General features: G+C 42.8%; 1 protein-coding gene and 1 non-coding gene across 3 annotated transcripts in view; one reads left to right on the forward strand and one right to left on the reverse strand.

Annotated features, from left to right (window-relative positions):
- Positions 1-20749, forward strand: part of USP13 (ubiquitin specific peptidase 13) — a 118381-nt gene that overhangs the window by 13664 nt on the left and 83968 nt on the right. The window contains exons 2-3 of one of the 2 annotated variants that reach the window (XM_054713755.1): positions 9734-9859; positions 16038-16098. In XM_054713755.1, the coding sequence (XP_054569730.1) occupies positions 9734-9859; positions 16038-16098 (187 nt within the window). The remainder of the gene's footprint in view (positions 1-9733; positions 9860-16037; positions 16099-20749) is intronic. The other variant, XM_054713756.1, reaches the window with a different exon arrangement.
- Positions 6247-6426, reverse strand: LOC114231849 (small nucleolar RNA SNORA81). The gene has a single exon (XR_003617837.2). It is a non-coding gene; the product is annotated as a small nucleolar RNA SNORA81 (small nucleolar RNA).

Below are 20749 nucleotides of genomic sequence, written 5' to 3' on the forward strand. Positions count from 1 at the left end.
ATCCATCTCCTAGGCTTATGGGCTCTATCCTAACATCATACCCTGAATCTGCCCAAGTTTCCCCTTGTCTGCCATGAGCCCCCTTCCCTCTTCCTCCTGCCATCTCTCCCAGGCTAAGCCGCCACGTGGCCTTGTTCAGACAAGGGCTGTCTAAAAGGATTTTCTGTGATGATGGAGTTTGCCGTATCTGTATTGTCCAGTGTGATGACCCCCAGCTGCGTGTGGCGTGGCCATTGAGCAGCTGGAGATGTGTCCAGTGTGACCGAAAAATGAACTTTTAATTTAACATAATTTAAATTAATTAATTTAGATTTATATATTCACTTGTGGCCAGTGGCTACTGTATTAGACAACGAGGGTCTAGAATATGTAATGGCCTCATAACCATACATTCTCTTGACCCCTCTGTTCTGTAGTTCTCCCCCAGTAGCCAGAATGACCTTTTAAAAATGTATAGCACCCAGCCGGCGTGGCTCAGTGATTGAGTGTCAACCTATGAACCAGGAGGTCACGGTTCGATTCCTGGTCAGGGCACATGCTCGGGTTGCGGGCTTGATCCCCAGTGTGGGGCATGCAGGAGGCAGCCAATCAATGGTTCTCTCTCATCATTGATGTTTCTCTCTCTCCATCTCCCTTCCTCTCTGAAATATATATATATATATATATATATATATATATATATACACACACACACACACACACACACACACACACACACATATATATATATTAAATGTATATCAGATTGTGGCATTTCTCAATTGAAAACCCTCCAGTGGCTTTCATCCCACTTAGATTGAACTCTAGCTCTTCTCATGCCCGTGAGGCCAACTCCTCTGGCCTCAGCAGACCTCTGCTCCTCAGATCCTGCTACCCCTCTCTCTCCCTCTCCCTCCACCTTAGCACCCTGACTTTCTCTGTTTTTGTTTTTGATGATGTAGCTAAGCTTTCTCTGGAGTTGTGGCTTTTGCACATGCTTTTTGTCTAGCTAGGGTGTTCTTCCCACTTTGCTTGTCTGGCCCTTCATCCTTGAGCTCGTCCCTCCCCCCATTCCCTGAGCTGCACAATGACCCCCAACCCTCTTATCTCTCCACCCTCCCTCAGGCTTCTCTATCACCGTTATTGCTGCTGGAAATTATCTCCTGTATCTCTTGTTTGTTTTCTGTCTCTCTTTACCAAGATGGACATGTCATCAGGGCACCAACCTTGCTTGTCTGTCTCTCTCTGCCGAGTAAACCCCTGCCCCGTACCCCCACCAGCTTCTCTTGCCCCCAGAGAAGACAGCACAGCCTTATTCTCTTCCTCAGCCTCTTTTCCAGACTCCTCACGACTGTCCGACTGTCCCCCGGCTGGAAGCTTGGATGGCATCCAACTGGGATACGGTGTCCTTGATGTGTTTCGCTTTTTTCTGTTGTAATCACATTTGAGTCTGGCTCCCTGAGATTACAGTCCTCCTCTCCTCTCTTTTACTTGTGTGTTCCCAAAGTTCTTTAGCTACACATTTCAAAATAATCTCTTAGTTATTTCAGACCTTCCTTTCACTTTGAGTAACGAGACTACTCAGCACCTGAAGGCTGTGAAGGTGGCTTGCAAAAGCCCAAGGAACACTTTGGTGAAGAAAAGGTAACATTTGGACGACGCCTATTCTGTTCCATACACATATATTTGGTTCTAAATACACTTAGTGAAGGAAAATCTTATTGTTTCGGAAGAAAAATTGGAAAATGCCAAAGTACAAGAGGAAGAAAACAATCCCATATTATCTCGTCATGCTGAGATAACATCGTGCCACCCAGTGTGCCTGTCACGTGTATTATAACATCACACACACAGTTTTATCACTGGCTTCATCCCTCAGAAATACCTCTCAGTAACTACTCATCACAAGTCAATTTTAAAAGGCCGAAGAGTGTTAACTTTCATGGACATGCCATAAATTACTAAACACATCTGTTGTTGGGCATTCAGGTTATTTCCTTTCACTGTTATAAGTACCTAATTTCCTTAACTTATTTTCTTTTTTTGATCCTCACCTGAGGATATTTTTCCATTGGTTTTTAGAGAGAGTATCAGAAAGAGGGAAAGACAGAGAGGAAATATCGATGTGAGAAAAACCCATTGATTTGTTGCCTCCTGCACAAGCCCGGACCAGGGCCCAGGCGGGGAGGAGCCTGCAACAGAGGTACGTGCCCTTGACCGGAATCGAACTCCGGACCCCCGCAGGCCCACGCTCTATCCACTGAGCCAAACCGGCGAGGGCTTATTTTCTTTTTTAAAAAATCAGTGTTCCAGAAAATACTATGTTCTTGTCCTTTCATCTCCCTTTTACACGAGTGTGGGAGTCACAGTCTTGCGGGGGGGTTAGTATGCAGTTTGTCCTGTACGTGGATTTGTGGCGACTCCATCTACCGACATCATGTTTCTCTTTGTGGCGATGACCGCTTGTTTTCCACGCTGTTCCGTGGTTCTAAAAACAAGCGTTACGCAGCTCCTCTTGCTGCTCACACATGCTGGCCCTGCCTCCCTGCCCTCCAGCGGAGGCTGGTCTCCAAGAGCAGGGCATCGTAAACAAAGTTCTCCAAACACCTACCGATTGACAATGTGGTGTATTTTTAATTGAAATGACGGGTCACTGGCTACTCGGAAACACGCCATAACCTTGACCTTCACACTCGCCATTGTTTTTAAGGTTCTTTTCAATGCCAGGCAGTGTAACAAAAAGGTGACTTCTTCCTTGACGTGACTTCTGAAGAGTATGCAGTATAATGGAAAGTAATAAATGAACGGCCATGGACATATCGTGTCCATATTGAAATGCACTGAAGAGGGGGTTTAAACCATGGGCTTCTGATGCTGCTCTTCTCTCGGACGGTTTGATCGTGGGATGGGAGAAGTTTTCCGAGGGAATCATTATACAGCCTTAGAGGAATCCTGAGTGATTTCAGGTTTCTAAATCAAGACGTGCGTCTTGGTCAAGTTCCTGTTTAGTGCATCAGGAAGATGTTAATTAGAATCTTATTTAGCTAAGAACACGCAGAGAAGCACACGCTGGCCATTCTTGGCTGGGTGGCCTCTGAAAATGGGAGCCAGAGAAGGGTCCAAGGTGGGATGGGGTGCGGAGATGGCAGCCATTGTCCCAAAGAGCCATGTGAGGCTGGCTTGGTGACAGAAGGTAGGAGAGCTGGGGCGGTGGGGCTCAAGTGTCCAAGCTGCTAAGCGTGTGACTTGAGCCAAACAAAGCAAAAAAGCTAGTATTCCTGCTGGGGTCTCCGGCTGTATGTCTATGCACGACCATCAGTTTTCTTTATTTTAATCGTCACCTGAGGACATGTTTTTATTGCTTTTTAGAGAGAGGAAGGGAGAGAAAGATGGAGAGAGAGAAGAGGAGAGAGAAAGAAAGAGGGAGAGAAGGTGGGAGGGGGGAAGAGAGAGAAAGAGAGAGAGAGAGAGAGAGAGAGAGAGATTGGTTGCCTCCTGAATACGCCCTGCCCAGAGATCAAACCCAAAACCTAGGCATGTGCTGTGACCGGGAATCAAACCCACAACCTTCTGCTGTACGATGACACTCCAGCCAACTGAGCCACCTGGCCAGGGCCAGTTTTCCTTTGATGCTCCCCATTATTTAGTTATGCCAGATTTGAAATGGAGCCTGTGCCAGGAAGTAGTTTAAAAAGGGGCACTGAGGACCCGTTAGAGAGAATTCAACTATGTAACAGAAGGACAGCAAATTACACAGACCTGCCATGGATTCCATCAATGCTCAGTCCTGCTTGGTACCAGATACTGTCTTTGGAATTCAGTAGTGAATGTGATACAAGTTTCCTGCTCTCAAGGAGAGGCTGTGCTGCTCAGCTTCTGAATGCAGTGGCCCCGAGTGAAGGAAGCTTGGGTTTCTCACAGCTACAGGTTTCAAACAGCAAAGATGCTAGCAGTTGTGAAGTGGAAGTGGGTCTGGGGTGAAGGGCTGTCAGCACAGGCGGATGAGCAGGGAGATGAGGGAATTGGTCACGGGCAGAGGCTGGCAGGTGGACGGCTGCACCGGTGTGGGATCTGGGGGGCCTCCACAGTTGCGCAGGCATCGACCTGGGTAGTTGGCTTTGATGGGGCTGCTCTGAAGGCTTCAGGCCTGATCTGGTGTTCCCAAGGTCCCTGAGGTGACGCTTTCCTGACCGTGAGACACGTAGGATTGGGCAGTTCACCCATCCCTGGACTAAGGCTACTCAAAGGGAAGCCAGCTGACCGGGCCAAGAGATAAGTACAAGCATCGAGAGTACGTGCTTAGAAATTTCTATAGCAACTTGACTTTGCAGCCACCTCCAAGTGCTTGAGCAGCAGACCAATTTGTTTGAACAGGATGTAGACCCATTTGGGTTTTGTGGGACTTACACGTGTGAGTGTGAGTATGTTCACATCTGGCTGGAGCTGGGAACTAGTCCTGTGCAGGGGGCCACGTATCTTTCCCTAATGAATAGGAACAAAACAAAACACCGGACAAAACAACCTGCTCCTTCACAACTGTAGTTTGAGAAACAGCGTTGGAGGTGCTGACCCTCAGTTGGGTGGAGCGTCATTCCATACAGCAAACGGTTGTGGGTTTGATTCTGGGTCACAGCACATGACTAGGTTTGCGGGTTTGAGCCTTGGTTAGGGTGTGCTCAGGAGGCAACTGATCAATGTTTCTCTCTCACATCGAGCGTGGAGGTAATGGGACTGAGGCTGTGGGCCACGAGGTCAAGGACTTAAATAAATCTACAACCACTTATCACATCCCATTTTCAGTTCAGTCTTCGTCAATGTACAGGCTCACCTTCCCCTCCTCCCCTTCCTCCTTGTCCTCAGCATGTGCTCTTTTTTCATAAACATTATTTTCCTATTCACATCATATACAACTCCATAGCTATGTTCTACACACATTACACACAATGCATACATGCAGCATTTTAAATAAGGTTAAAGTATTTCATTGTGTTTATATGTCACAGGTTCTTAGCTCCTCTACTTGGGGCCATTGCTAACTTTTCCTGTTATAAATAGTACATCCGTGAATATTTTTAAACAAAAGTTTTTTCTATTTCTTTTGGGTCCCTGGAATCTGTCCCCAAAGGTGAAGTACTGTGTCAAAGGTCACAATTTTATTGCTCTGTAGAAAGACAGAATCCATTTCTATTGTCAGAATCAATACACAGACTTTTCTGTGGCTCCAGGCTGTTCAATTATAACGCTTTTTTGATAGTTTAGTAGGCTTATACTAGTACACTCGCCTGGAAGTTGTTTTTTGTTTTTTTTTGAAGGGAGAGGGAGAGAGAGAGAAAGAGAGAGAAAAACCTAAGATGAGGGAGAATCATTGATTGGCTGCCTCCTGCATGCCCCCTACTGGGGATCGAGCCAGCAACCCAGGCACATGCCCTTGACTGGAATTGAACCTGGGACCTTTCAGTCCTCAGGCCAATGCTCTATCCACTGAGCCAAGCCAGCTAGGGCTGGAAGTTGTTTTAATGTGCTTACTTCAGGAGGTGGTGAGGATGTGATGATTTGAATTTAATATTTTCTCACCTGTAAAATGAAACAATCTTAACAAAAAACTCTTACTAAGTTGAACATGGATGTTGACATCTTGTAATTTTATCAGTTTTACATAGTCTGCATGTAAGCTTTTCTTCATTGTCCTTTACAGCTTTACCCATGCTGTTGTTGTCGGTCTTTATTTGTTTCATTATATTTTGTGGTGTAAAACTTGTTCATTAGCGTTTATATATTTGTACTCAGCTATGCCATCTCTTTTGCGATTCTATATTTTTTTGGGTAGAAGTTATTTTCCCCTTTACAAGTGGGATAAATATGCTCTTCTGCTCTTTCCTAGTTTTTAAAATGTGATCTCTTGGATCTATCTGAGCCTTATTGTAGTGTTTGGTGTAAGATGTGGATCTAGATTAAATTCCGAAGTCTAAATGTAACAGTAACTTTGATTAGTGATTTCCCCCTCATTCTTTGGGTTTGACATATTAAGAGCTTTTGCCATCTGGAATGAATATATTTTTTTGGAATCTCTATTGTTATGCTACTATTTATTTCAAAAGTTAACCCAATATATAGAAATGTCATTTGTAATCTATTTAATAAAGCACTCCACCACCATGACTTGAAAAAAGTATGTCGTTTTGATTCCTTTCCTCTTATTCACTGTCAGTACAGTTCCCTAAACCTGCCTGATTAAAACAATTGCTTAATTTTTATTTTCTTCTGAAGACATATTGCACGAACTCTTAAGACAAAGGACACTGGACATTAAGAAAGAGGTTCACCCTGGTCTTTACTGTCTAGCGCAGTTACTGATCTTCTTGTGTGCACTCTGCTGGCATCGTTACAGAAGCCACGATGGGAGCCCAGTCCCCTCGGTGTTAGCACAGTGCCTGTCGTACAGAAGGCCCTGCCCGATTGCTTGCTGCACTTTTGGCCCCAGGAAGGCAAGTGCTTTATGGTGCTTTCTTGAAGCAGTGGTTTTAGTGGGGGTGTGGCTGGTTCATGAGAGGATGGGGTTGAGGGTTCAAAAACCTCAAGAGTCAATCACCTTATCTCTGATCCCAGGCTACAAACCGTTCTCTGTGCTTTGGTCACAAAGGAATTGGGAGAGATTTGTCAGCAGACTTGTCCTCAATAGTGAAACTGTACCCGGCATGGAGCGTTGACTGTGGATGTGAAATAAAGTGTCTTTATGGGACCAATATTTAGACATTTGTAAGGCAAGAGGGAAGAAAGCGTGCATCATTAGACTGGCGGGTTTGTTCTGTATGGGGTAACTTTGAAAGTGTTTTGTGTCTCAGTGTGTCCTGAGTTTTTAGAATTACGGGCAAGTTCCCTGGGTGGTGTCTCCATCTCAGAGCTGCTAGCAGAGGGGCATACGCTGCCTCACAGGTCAGCCGGTGTGTGATGGAAGATGCCTGTGGGAGTTTGTCATAGAATCCTTCCCTATGTGGGGCCATTTGTCTCTGAGTGCCATAGCATATTTCTCTTTGATTATGGACTTTGTGACAATATCAAGTGACTCCAGAAATTGAGAATGAATATTTGGTATATTAAATTTTTTATCAAATTCCCTAATAAGTCAAAAACTCATGGCAATGAAATTAGCAAAGACTTTATGATTATTTTAGAGACCAAAAACTCTTGTCTTATGTAGCTAGTCTGCACTTAAACCTTTTTTTTCCTTCTATTTAGTAATTTTTTTGGTTCTCTCGCTAGTTGCCTAATGTATTTTTCTGGCAGATTATTATTTGTTACCACTAGCCTGGGTGATGGTCAGATTCACTTTTTTCTTCCATCTGCTTGCTTCCCCCCTTATAAAGTAATTGAGGTAATAGGAGATGCATGTAGCACACAGAACTTTTAGCTTACAATGAATAATTACCAACATTTATGTAATTCATTACAGCACAGAATGTGTTTCATCTTCTTTGACCTTCATGAAACCCTGTGAGGTGGGGATTATTGGTACAGAGGTGGATACTGAAGCGCAGAGCCTGTATAACAACCTGCCTTAGTTTTCTCCAGTATATCTTCTGGTTTTCCTTCTTTTGAACAGAATTACATTTTATTGGAACAGAATGGAAGTTTTTTTAAAAAATCATAATATGTGTTGCTCAATGTAATAGGATTAATGAATAACTAACCATTATGATGAAGTAATATTTTTCTTAAGAGTTATGATTATGCAAAAGAATATGTTTATTATTTAAAAAATCTTTTGAAAATATTTACCTAACTTATTGATTAAATGAATGTAATATGGAGAACTTTTCTAATTTTATTCAAATGATCTCATTTAAGGGAAAAATGTATCCAGAAGCACAAGCTATAAAATTCTGAGGTTTTTGGCTATTTTATAGTCAAGTTTTAAAAATTTCATTTGAAAGTATTTGTTGCCAGAATATAAAATTGAAATTGATTTTTGTCTATTTAACTATCCTATTACCTTGCTAAATTCATGTATTAGTTTCACTAGTTGTTATTTTTAGTTGTTTGTATATTTGTTAGGATTTTCCAAATAGACTATAATGTCATCTTTATGCCTTTTTCCTCCTTGACTTCTGCAGTGTATATGCTACAGTGATAGGCACCTGTGTGAACCAGTGCTGCTATAATGTTCTCATTGTGTCAAGACGTTATGTCTGGCTTATAAACCAGAGATACAATGTTGGAGGATTTTATTAGAACATTTTTAAATAACCAATCTTGAGCTGTTAGAACTTTGAAAATTATATTTCATATGTTGGTAATGAGCATCGGTGTATGTTTTGACATTATAAAGGGGGGAGGGAAATAAATGGTGATGAAAGGAGACTTGACTTGGAGTGATGAACCCACAATATAATATACAGGTGATGTGTTATAGAATTGTACATCTGAAACCTATGTAATTTGATTAACCAATATCACCTCAAAAATTCAATAACAATTAAAAAAAATGCAATGTAAGGAATTTTGATAGATGTTCGTTGGCAATTCTGACAGGCATTTAAGTATTTTGTTTTGTTTGCAGGGGTGTGACTAATAGGATCTTAATAAAAATTCACTCCCATTGAGGCAGTATGGCTAATTTTAGACGCTAAGTTTACAGAGAAGCATGTTAAGCAGATTGAGAGAAAAGGGGAGACGAGACTGGGATAGAAACTCAAGTATCTAAAATGTGAACAATGTTTTTGACTAGTCATTGTAGCAGTATGTCTATAATGAAATAATATTTGAAATATTGTATAGAGAGATAAAAAGAGAAAAAGATTCAGATTTAACTCTGACACTCCCAGGTTGTGTGAACATGGGCAAGAGACTTATCCTTAGTTTTTTTAAAAAAACTTTAAAGTGGAAATAATAACAAGCAGCTTGCAGTATTGTTTGGATTAGACATAATATATGTAAAGCACCTGGCACATCCTAGGCATGCAATAACATGTAGTTATGATTATTATAGGACTCCATCCTCTAGCACTTACTTATTAAATTATTATTTATGTATTAAATTATTATAACTTCTCAATGGATACCATCAAAAATCATATCTTCAAAGAATAATAACTTGCCGTAGCCGGTTTGGCTCAGTGGATAGAGCATCGGCCTGTGGACTGAAGGGTCCCGGGTTCGATTCCAGTCAAGGGCACATACCTCAGTTACAGGCTGGATCCCCAGCCCTGGTCGGGGCTCCTGTGGGAAGCAACCAATCGATGTTTCTCTCTCTCTGTCTCTCCCCCTCCTTTCCACAATCTGTAAAAATCAATGGAAATATACCCTTGGGTGAGGATTAACAACAACCAAAAAAAAAAGAACAATTTCTCTGAAGATCCTGGTGCTGCTCAGAGGAAACTGCTTGATCCTGGAGATTGCATTGACAGATGGGGAAGTAGCCATGCTAAATCACTGCAGCGATGGTAGTTGGATCGCTTGCCAGTTTTCTTCTGTCTCTTACTGTCATTTACCCCAGTTTGGAGAGTCAGACAAACACGTTTCCTTCCCCGGGCCTCTGAGGATCTCACGCGATGAGACTATCTCAGTTGTCCGGGAGCACTGGAACCCGGGCTGTGGTGGCTGTGGAGCTCCTGGGGCCACCGCAATGACTGACAGCCAGGTGGCCCTGCCAGGCTTTGTCTTCATCATTCGCCCTCCCTCCCCTTCCCTTACTCTGAATCTGGACTGCTCGGTGAGGCGTTGTTGGCTAATGTTGTAACCTGTCTCTTTCTTCTAGAATTCTGAAGGTGGACTCTATGTTTGCATGAATACGTTTTTGGCCTTTGGAAGGGAACACGTTGAAAGACATTTTCGAAAAACTGGACAGAGTGTATACATGCACCTGAAAAGACATGTGCGAGAGGTGAGAGAACTGCCTTGGTGTCTTTCTTGTGACGTTGTCTGAGTGTGTGAATCGCATGGAGACTTGACTGTGGCCATGTAACTTCTGAGTCTCCTCGATGATGGGAAACAACAACAGGACTGTCTGTAGAAAGTCATAGATTCCCCCCAAACCTCACCTTACCCAGTTTTATTTCTCTCTCCCTCGGAACCTCTGCTTGGAGTTAAGAAGATATGGGTTGGAAAAAAAAATACAGAAAATAATAGTAGAAACACTCATGGATCCAAAAATCAGAAATAAAAAATATTTGGATATTTTTGCTTCAGATTCATTTTTTCCCTTTTGCTTCCCTCACTCCCTAGAAGTAACCATAGCTGTGAATTTGTTGTTTCTCACATATTCATCTTCTATATGTGGAATGACTGTGTGTTTTAAAGATGTAGATAAATACTATCATACTGTTGCCTATGATTCTGTGTAAAGCTTTCCCTTTCAACATTTTTTTTTTTTTTGAAATCTGTTCATGTTGTGATGCATTTGGTTGTACTTAATTCATTTTACTAGTTGGTATTCTACCTTGTCATTTATTATTCTATTCTCCTATTAATGAACATTTAGATTGTTTTTATTTTTTTTTTCTATTAGCAATGCAACAATTAACATTTTCAACCCTTTCTCCTGGGAGTACATGTGCAAGATTTTTAAAGGAAATCTATGTAGAAGCGATAATGCTGGCTTGTGGCTGTGCTTCTCCTTGCTTTTGCTAGATATTTACAAGTTTGTACCAATTTATACTCCCGTCTTAAGTGACAGTGAACTCCTGGATTTCCATAGCCTCACACTTGGTCAGACTTTTCCTTTTGCCGATCTAATGGTTGTGAAGTAACATCTAAATATTTGGCATTTCCTTCTGGGAGAGATGAACATCTTTGTATGTTTACTGGGCATTCTGGTTTTCTCTTCTCTGAGTTGGCTATTTATATTTTTCATCTATTACTCTATGGGCTTATCTTTTTTCTTAAAAGTTTTATTTAGCTTTTTTCCCCCCACATTCTAGATATAAAAACCTTTTGCTTTGTTGTTTTTTAAAATACATTTTTATTGATTTGAGAGAGGAGAGGAGAGGGAGAGAGAGACAGAAACACCAATGATGAGAGAGAATCTTTGATCGGCTGCCTCCTGCACACCCCACTCTGGGGACCGAGCCCACAACCTGGGCATGTGCCTCGACTGGGAATCAAACCTCGACCTCCTGGTTCATAGCTCAATGCTCAGCCACTGAGCCACGCCAGCTGAGCAATTTTTTGCTTTGTTTATGAATTATAGAATAGAAGTTTTGAAGTTTGATGTACTAAACATTTCTTACAAATTGTGTTTTTTTGTATTGTGTCTGAGAAATTGTTTTCCGACTCAAGGTCATGCAGATATTTGTTTTAATACTTTTACTTTTTTAGAAGTGTGTGTGTAGTTTTAACGTTTTAGGTCTTTAATCCACCTGTAAGTTATTTTTATATTTCTGTGAAGTGTGGGGATCTACACGTTATTCTCCATGTCGATAGCCAGCTGTCCCACTATTCCGAGAGCTGTGCAGCCTTTCCCAGGGATTTGCAGAGCCATTTTTTTTTATACTTTAACTCGCCATTACCACTCGGGCCTGTTTGGGGGCTCAGTTCTTTCCTGTTGACCTTATTTTTCTGTCTCTGCATTGGTGCGACAAGCCTGATATCTGGTAAGGCAAGCACTGTTTCCGTGTAAATTTCCCCCAGAACTTCCCTGGGTTTTGACACTGATTTTCCTTTGTGGATTTTGGAATCAATTCATCTAGTTTAAAAAGTCCTGTGGAGATTTTGATCAGGATCGCATTCAATAAGTAGATTAAGCTATAATCCACGTCACTGTGTTAGCTTTATGAGGGCAGGTATTTTTGTCTGTTTTGTTCACTTCTGTGTCCTCAGCACTAGGTGCTTCGTAAATATTTATTGAATGACTATTCAACGTGGCATACCTTTCTATTTATCCAGGGCTCCTTTATGTCCTTCAATAATATTTGGGAATTTTCAGTAAAGGAGTTGTATTTAGTTAGCTTTTTAAAAGGGTCTCTAATTTTTGTAACTGTTGTAACTGCTATCTTTTATTTTTTATGCATTTTAATGTGATCGATGGTGTTTGGGGATTGTTATTAATTTTCAGATGTTGATTTTATATTTAGCAGCATTTGCTCAACTTTCACTGTAGCCCTAATAGTTAGTAGACTATCTTGGATCTTCTAACTCATCAGGGCTGAAGTTGAAGTTCATGTAATCTCTCCCCCTAGCCTACTTAACATGCCCTCTGTTTATTTTGGACAGTGAGGAGAGATCCCAAAATTAGACCGTGGGGACAGTAGGGGGAAGAGGAGGAGAAAGGCCAGGAGGTCAGACAAGCCATGAACTCACTGATGATGTTGGCCTAATATTGCATGATTTACATTTACTGCTCCCGTCAGTGGGGACATAGAAGTTCTTGTGCAGTCTGCTTTGTTCCACACATTTCTTAGTATAAAGTGATGGATTTTACAAAACAGGGGGGCTGGGGGGAGGGGGCAAATGAAACAGGCCCAGAGACTTGAAGTAACTTGCTCACAGCCGCAGAGGCAGTGGCAGGATTGCAGGATGCTGGGAATCTTGCACAGTGAGCTCTGTCTCCGAAATGTTAGGTTAAATAGTTCACTCTGACCACGACCCTCTCTTGGGTTAGCCCTTCCACTCATTTATTCCGATGTGGATCTGTTCTCCCACTGACAGATCCAGGCCTGTGCCGTGCCCAGGCAGCCCCTTCCCTGCTTGGTGAGCCTGCGTATCAGGATCCCTGTTGTGTTTTTTTTTATAGCAAAGGTAGAGATTTATTGAAGAACAAGTACAGACTCCCACATGGGGAAGGGGAAAGAGTCCCCCAGGATCCCTGGATTTAAACATTCCCTTATCCCCAGTACCCTCCACTGACCCTCACCCCCTGTCTTGCCTCCCTAACTCCTCCAGAACTCCTTCCAGTCTTGGCATTGGCATCATCCTCTGCTTTCATGCACGCACCGCTGGGAGCCCGCACTGCACGGGGTCTGGACCCTGTCCTGTTCCTGGCCTCCCCCTCTGCTGGGCCCGTCACTGCTCAGCAAACCTAGTCTGTACCCTCTCCCACTCCAAACTCCAGGTGCTTTCCTCCTTCCTGATTCTCGGAAAAGGATTTGGCTTGTACTTTTCCGAGAAAACAGGGGCCCATGGACAGGGACTCCTCGAGCTCCTTTCTTGCCCCCTGGGAACTCACCCGCATCCAGTCCCTCCATCTCAGCAGAAAGCTGTGCTCTCTCTGTCCTCCCGGTCCTCTTTCCTCCAACCTGGGAAACTGCTCCTTCATTCACTCCACTCCTTCCGACACCGCCAACCACTCCCTCTTCTGGCTGTTTATTCTCCCACCTTAAAAAAGAACACACCACGCCCCAGCCGGGTGGCTCAGTTGGTCCCATACACCAGAAGGCTGCAGGTTCAATTCCTGATCAGGGCACACGCCTGTTTCGGATTCACTCCCTGGTGGGGGCTCATATGGGAGGTAACTGATTGATATTTCTCTCTCTCCTTCTCTTCCTATCTCTCTAAAATAATCAGAAAAATAAAAAAAAACATATCCTCTGGTGAGGATTAAAAAAAAAGAACACACGACAAAATTGTCCCTTTAATGTGTCCTCCTTTAGTCATCTCATCCTTTAATTAAAGCTTCTTTAAAAACTTTTCTATTCTCATCATCTCGACTACACCTCACTTTAAGTTAAGTTCAACGTTGCAGTCTGATCTCCTGTCAACCCATTACGACTGCGACGTTGTCAGTGACCTCTTCGGTGTCACTCTTGGTGGACACATTTTAGCCCTGATTTTATGTGACGTTTTGAGTATTTGAACTTGTTTTTCTTTTGCAGCTGCTCCTCCTTGCTTTCTTGGGCACCATTCTTCCCTGGCTGTCCTCCTGCCTTTCAGATTGCCCTTCCTCACTCTTTCACTAGCATCGCTTTCTTCACTTGCCCCTTAGTCATCGGCATTTCCTAGGATTCTGCTTGACCCTCCTGTCTTCTTTCTCCGAAAGCTGCCCCTCCTCCTCACTGTCATGCCCATCTGTGTCTAACCACCGTCTCTGAGCTGATGCCTCCAGATCAGCTCTCTCCAGAGCCAAAGACCTGGCCACCCGACTCTGACTTGGCTTTTTCTACTCGAAACATCTCCGGACTGAATGAGTTATCTATCCTCTTTCTCAGAGTTGTCCTTGGTCTTGAATGCTGGAGACCTAGACATCATTTGGATCCTGCTTTCAGTCTATGACTGATTGGTGACCAAGTCTTGTTATCTGGGCTCCTAAATAGCTCTGAAGCCCGTCCTGTCCTCTGCACCCCTGTTCTTCCTGTCTGAGTGCTCATCACTCCCTGAGGGATCAGTGCTGCAGCTTCCTGACCAGTCTCCTTCCTGCACACTTGCCGCCTCCAACCCACCCAGTCTGCATGCTGCACCCAGAGTGATCTGCACATCTCTGGCTGAAATCTCTGATGTCTCTCCCCTTGTTGCAGGATGAAGCCCAAACTCGTTTGCACATGACTACAAGGCCCTCCATGTGGCCTTTCTAATCCTCACTCTTACTCCACCAGCTTTGTGCTCTAGACATAGCAAACCACTTCTTCTTGGGACACATTGATTTCATGTCTTTGTACATTTTTTTGGGGGGTCTGGGATGCTCTACTTCTACCCCCACTCCTCTTTCACCTGTTACATTCCGGTGGTCAGCATATCTATCTATCTGTTCATCATCCATCTATCCACCTATCCATCCATCATCCATCATCCATCCAACAAATACTTGCTGAGCAGCTGCTATACAACAGGCCTGCTGCTCTTCTTACCTGACCATCCCTGGCCACACCTTCCACCTCCAGAAGAACTATCCTTTCCTCCTTATGATATATTATTGAAGGCGGTAAGTTTGAAGGAAGAATGCCATGAACTTATAGAGAGATTTCAGTGACCTCCAGGACTGTTAAATGTGCCTTCAGTACAGGTTTATTTTTCTGCCTTTTCGAGGCAGGTAAGTGGAGGGCAGAGGACCAGAGGCTCTGAGACCATGGAGGAGAGGGAATCCAAGACAGTGACATGAGTTTGGCATTAGTATTAGGGAGACAGGTGTCTGAGCTAAAGTGTTCAACAGTTTTCACATTCCTAAGATGTGAACTAGAAACTCATACTACAAGCTGTAAAAACATAATGTGAGAAACACAAAGATGAGTCAGCCTTCAATGCCAGATGAAAAAACGTGGGAAAGGAGACCTAGCACTAAGAACAGCGCAAACTGAAGAAGCAGCGAGGCCGTGACATGTGACCATGTGAAAAGGCATCGGGGTTCGACCCGCACCCCGCCGTGTGTTAGAAACATGCTCTCTCCTGTTCGCTGAAAGCACATACAATGCGGAGATGTTGCTTTGGCCCTTGGACACAAACATTTTTATGATCCTGTTTGAGAGTAAAATATTTTGTGTGAGTGTCAGAGGGTAACACATGGCCTCTTTTGCATGAACACGTGATGGGTGTTTATTTCATTGCTGCTGGGGACTTCCATGTTAGGAAAATGCACGGCATAGCCAGCCAGCCGCAGTGTTCCAGAAATGTTTAAGGAGGTTCGATTGATGTAATAGGACCGAATATCAGTGTCTATAGATTAATATTTATTAAGTCTTTCACCAGTAATTGTTGGCAGGCTCCCACCGCTGGGGACCTGGTAGGAAGCAGGGGAACAAGAGCCTCCCTTCTGGAGGCGCCATCCTCCCAGAGTCCCCCCCAGCGCTGGGCGTGGCCCCAGCCTCCTGGGAGAATGTGCCCATTTGAAGCTGGAGCATCTACTTCACTTTGATGCCTGGCTCCACTTCCCTTTCCAGCGTGCTTTCGGTACAGCTTGGTGAAAATAGTCAGGTGGAACAATAGCGTTGCCCTTCACTTACCCCCATTGACCTGGGTCAAGTTCCTGTTTATCTGGGATTCTCTAATCCAAGTTGACTATTTCCTCTGGACTTTTATAAAATCTGGGAACCTTTGAGATGTACTCTTTCCCCCACCCCACCCTCCCCCCACCCCACCCCACCCCCACTAGTCTATTCCATGGGCTGCATTTTAATCATTTCTTTTTTTCTTTTCAGAAAGTAAAAGGGGCATCTGGTGGAGCTTTACCCAAAAGGAGGAATTCCAAGATTTTTTTAGGTAATGTGCATAGTTATCAGTCGTGTGCCCAGATAACTGTGTGTGTGTGTGTACACATATGTGTGTGCATGTGTGTGCTTCATTTGGAGTTGCTCTATAAGGTAAGGATGAGCAGAACTAGTTTAACTTGAGATGAGCTGACCCTGTTTCCTGTTTACCTGGTGGTGAAGGATGTGAGCACTCCAGCCGGGTTAGTGTTTTGAAGCAGTTACGCTTACAGGGCCCGGAGAGTAACCGCAATTCTGCCTTTGGTCTTTTTCCCCCACTGCTTTTAAAGAAGAGACAGTTTTCATATTTTAATATTAGCCAAACTACAGAGTTTGTTCAGGTTTCGCCGTTTTTCCCACTAGTGTCCTTTTATGTTCCGGAACCCCATGTTTCCTTAACCCTGTCGAATCTGTGGTGGTTCCTCACTCTCTTTTCATCTTTAATAGTCGTGACCTGTGTGAAGAGTAGTGGCCAGTTATTTTGTAGAATGGACCTCAGGTTGGGTTTGTTTGATGTGTCCCTATGGTAAGTCTGAGGTTGGCAAGAGTACCACAGAGAGATATGTCTCTTCTGCGTGACATCAGGGGCACGGGATGCTGTGTCTTCATACAGGTGATGCCAACCTGATCGCTTGTTGAGGGGTGTCCGGCGGCCTTCTCTACTGTAAAGCTGCAGTGTAATTAATAAACGTGCTGGGAGTGATAGTTGGAGACTATGCTAATAACTCATTTCTCCTCAAGGTTTTGCCCGCTCATTTTATCATCCATCAGTGGATCTTGCCTGCGCAGTGATTACTGTGGTGTTTGACTAGCAGTGATTTGCTTTCTCCCTCCTTCAGAAGAGCTAGCTTTGCTTATGCAAATGAGTAATGGTTTCTAATATCATGTTATCATGATCATATGTCATACTGAGCTTCTAATACGGTTGTCCAGGAGAAAAAGTGGTTTCATAATGCTTCATCAAGCAATTTTAAATCCCTAAATGCCTGGGATTAGTGTTTGAAAGAAATTTCAAAATTGTTTGCATATTGCAATTTCATTTTGGTGAAAAAAAAAGTGTATACACTCATATACCTGTATACAGTTGTTTGTCTTGGAAATAATACAATAATTAATAAACAATAATACAAGAATAAACTCTGTTTCGTGTACTCACAACTGTAAACCTACTTTTGCCCCATCTTGTATATATAAATATGCCTGTATATGTGCATGCATATCTATATATGTGTGTACATATATGTATGCCAATATGTGTGTACACATGTATGTTTATACACACATGTATGCATATATGACTGCGAGTGTGGAAGAGTCTGGCAGAATATACTCCAAATTGTTCAAAGTAGCTTTTTTTCTGGTGGTGTGATTGAGGTGATTTTTATGTTCTTCTTTTTGCTTATTTATTTTTAATTTTTTCCGTAACAAATGTATGTTACTGTTGTAATACAAAGACATATTCATTATTTGAAAAGGAAAACCATTGGAAACAGTCATAGAGCTGAGTTTCTTCCTGCTTTGATTCACTATCTTGTCCTTTAACTTTGTTTCTTTTACTCAAAAGACTTTGGGGTTTGATTTCTTTAGTGATCATTTTGGTGGTAGACGATGTTGCCAAGTAACTGTTTTTAAAAAATTAATCCAAAGGCAAGCACCGAGGTTTTGGTTTCATTCGGTGTGGACCCCTCTCATGGCTTCCTGGGCGCACTCCCCGGCCAGCTCATTTTGGTGGGACTTGTCTACAGGCTGCCTTGTGTTCACTCCACAGTCCGTATCTCAGGAGACACAAGATGTGTCCACGCTGATGTGACAGCCTCGTGTTCTATTAGAATCTAGACTCTTCCCATGTTTCTGCTTCACCCTCCATCCTGGCCTGTGATTTCCAGCCTCATGGCTACTTCCCGGTGCAGAATGGCTGCTGGACCTCCAGTCATCACGCCTCCCATTCTGGAAAGCAGGGAAGATGAAGGGGGAAGGATAAAAGTCTGATCTCCCAACCGAGTCACTTCTTTTTGTCAGCTTTCTCACAGATCCTCAGCAGCACTTCAGTTTTCACCTCTCTGGTCAGAACGTGGACACATGGCCACACCAGGTGCTGCACAGGACACTGGAAAGTAAAGTCTGTTAACTGTCTTCATTAAGGAAACCCTGTTACTAAAGCAAGAAGGGGAGCATGGATACCAGGGGGCAGCTAGTAGCTTCTGCCACAGATTCCTTCCCTAGAAGGGACATTGGGGTTGTCTCTTCATGGAGAGGAAGAGAACCAGAACTCTCTCGCAGTCTCTCGTTTCTTTGAACAGAAAGTGCTTTTCCGCTGCTGTTGAAATGGAGGTATGATGCCCTTTCTCTCATGAACAGAGGCAGATGACTAATGCTTTCTCCTGGAGGGAGGCTTTTATCCACATCCACTTGATTTGTGACTAATTCCTCTTCCTGTGGTTCAGCAGTCACATTGAAACCATTTGAATCATTCAGTTATGACCTTCAGTATTGATTTTATAAGGGAAACTGAGGCCATTACCTGGTGCTGAATGGCTTACCCCCAAGTCTCCTGAGCACTATCCTGCCCTCAACAGTCAAGTTACTCTTCCGATTACATTGATGCTCATCAGTGAAATCACAGTTAAGGATTCTTCCCTCAGCTCTAGTTTTGGCTGGTATTTTTCTTAACCAATAATGAAAACCATGGGTAACATTTGAATCACTTTCATTTTATGCTTCTTTTTGCATTTAGGATTAAAAAATATTTTGAAAGTATAACATATGGACAAAGCTTAAATTTGCAAAGTTATAAGTGGCTCTATAATGAAGAGTAAGTTTCTTTCTTTCCCTTCGGTGTCTCCCAGCTCCCTGGTTGGTCTCTCCAGAGACAAATAGTATTTTCTGTCTGTATGTCCTTATATATCTTGTATATTCTTCCTGTGATAGTCTATACATATACCATACTTTTAGACTTTTTCCTATAGGCAGTGGTGAGCCATTAACACTTTTGGTTCCCAAACTGTGCTCTGAGGCACCCTGGGGTGCTGTGGCAGATTCACAGGTGCACCTCAGGATGTTTTAACTCTTCAAAGGAACACAGTGATGCTTGAACACTGCATGGACCATTAGCTCTTGTAGCTTCACTATTGGAGTATCCAATATTCCTTTCAATGATTTCATCTCTTTGTGAAGCTGTTTTTTTGGTGGTTTCTATGGTAAAAGGCAAATACCATGTGAAAATAAATGTGGAATGGGAAAAAGGGAGGCAACATCCAGTCTGATACAAAGAGAAGTTGTGTATTCATCCCGTAAGTAAGGAATTGTGTTATTTAAGAATGAAATAGAACATTTTTTTCTTTCAATGTATGTGTATCATTTTTTCAATAAGTAGTTAGAACATAAATACTTAATTAAGTTGTTTGGATGTAACTACTAAATAAACAGAACTATTAGGCTTTTCTTGGCTTCCTGCTGCTGTGTGAAAATTGCTGGGATGCTGTGAACAGAGAAAGTGCGAGTAGCTCTGCGTTAATGTTTCAAGCTAGAAAGGGACACTGTAATGGAAAGATAACTTACCACAATATGATAGATTGTGAATTTTGGCAATAAGCTTATATAAAATGTGTTGTTTAATGAGATAGAAGGAGAGAAGAGCAGATGTAAAGGAGATTGGGATCTTCAAAGAAATATCCCAGGACTTGGGATGTGATTCTGGTCTAATCTTATATAATTTTTATAACAAAGCTACAAATGTGTATAGATGTATGAATAACTGCTAATGCATTTCATAAAAATACCATATATTTGGCATGTCATAAAAATAGTGTTAAAAATTCCCATATTTGTATTAAGCACTCCTCCCCCCAACATTCATAAATTAGAGTGAATGAGTTAGGGTCTTTGTGTCTGAGGCTGGGACTTCAAAGAGCTACCTCAACCTCAGAGAGCGTAAAGTCCATTTTTTTGGCTTTAGCCCTGGCACTCATACTTGATGAGAAATGGGTTGTAAAAGAGAAAATTTGGGGAGAGGTCCAGGAATGGGCCTGTTCTGAAAACTCCCCTGTGCCTTTCATGACCAGAAGGTTCTAGTGGATTCCATGTTGCCTTTCCTTCTGAAGCCGGTCACAGAACAGGGTCTGTGCTCAAGAGCTCTCCCAAAACTTCCCCTTCTTTTGAGGGTAAATGGCTGGTCTGATTTCACAGCTTTGGAACAGCCAGACTGCCCACCTCCAGCACATGCATTGTGGTCAGGCCGAGAAGACACTGAGCTGGGATCAGAGCCCTGGTTTTCCTTAGGGATCCGTTCCTCACTGTGCTGCTTGGAACTTTAGGCAGTTACTTTCTGGAAATGGGTGTGGTCTCAGCCACTTCTCCCAGGGATCTGAGAGGATCGATGAAGTAGAGCTGGGGAAGTGGTATTTTTTTAAAAAAAGATTTGTGCATTTATTTATTTATTTATTTATTTATTTATTTATTTATTTATGTTGTTGTTGTTGTTGTTGTTGCTGTTGTTAATCTTCACCCGAGGATATTTTTCCATTGATTTTTAGAGAGAGTGGAAGGTATGGGGCGAGACAGAGAAAGAGGAAAACATTGATGTGAGAGAGACACATCCATTAGTTGCCTCCCGGCCAGGAATCAAGCCTGCAACTGAGGTATGTGCCCTTGGCCGGAATTGAACC

The sequence above is a fragment of the Eptesicus fuscus genome, chromosome 3 (genome assembly GCF_027574615.1).
Source record: "Eptesicus fuscus isolate TK198812 chromosome 3, DD_ASM_mEF_20220401, whole genome shotgun sequence".
Lineage (NCBI taxonomy): Eukaryota > Metazoa > Chordata > Mammalia > Chiroptera > Vespertilionidae > Eptesicus > Eptesicus fuscus.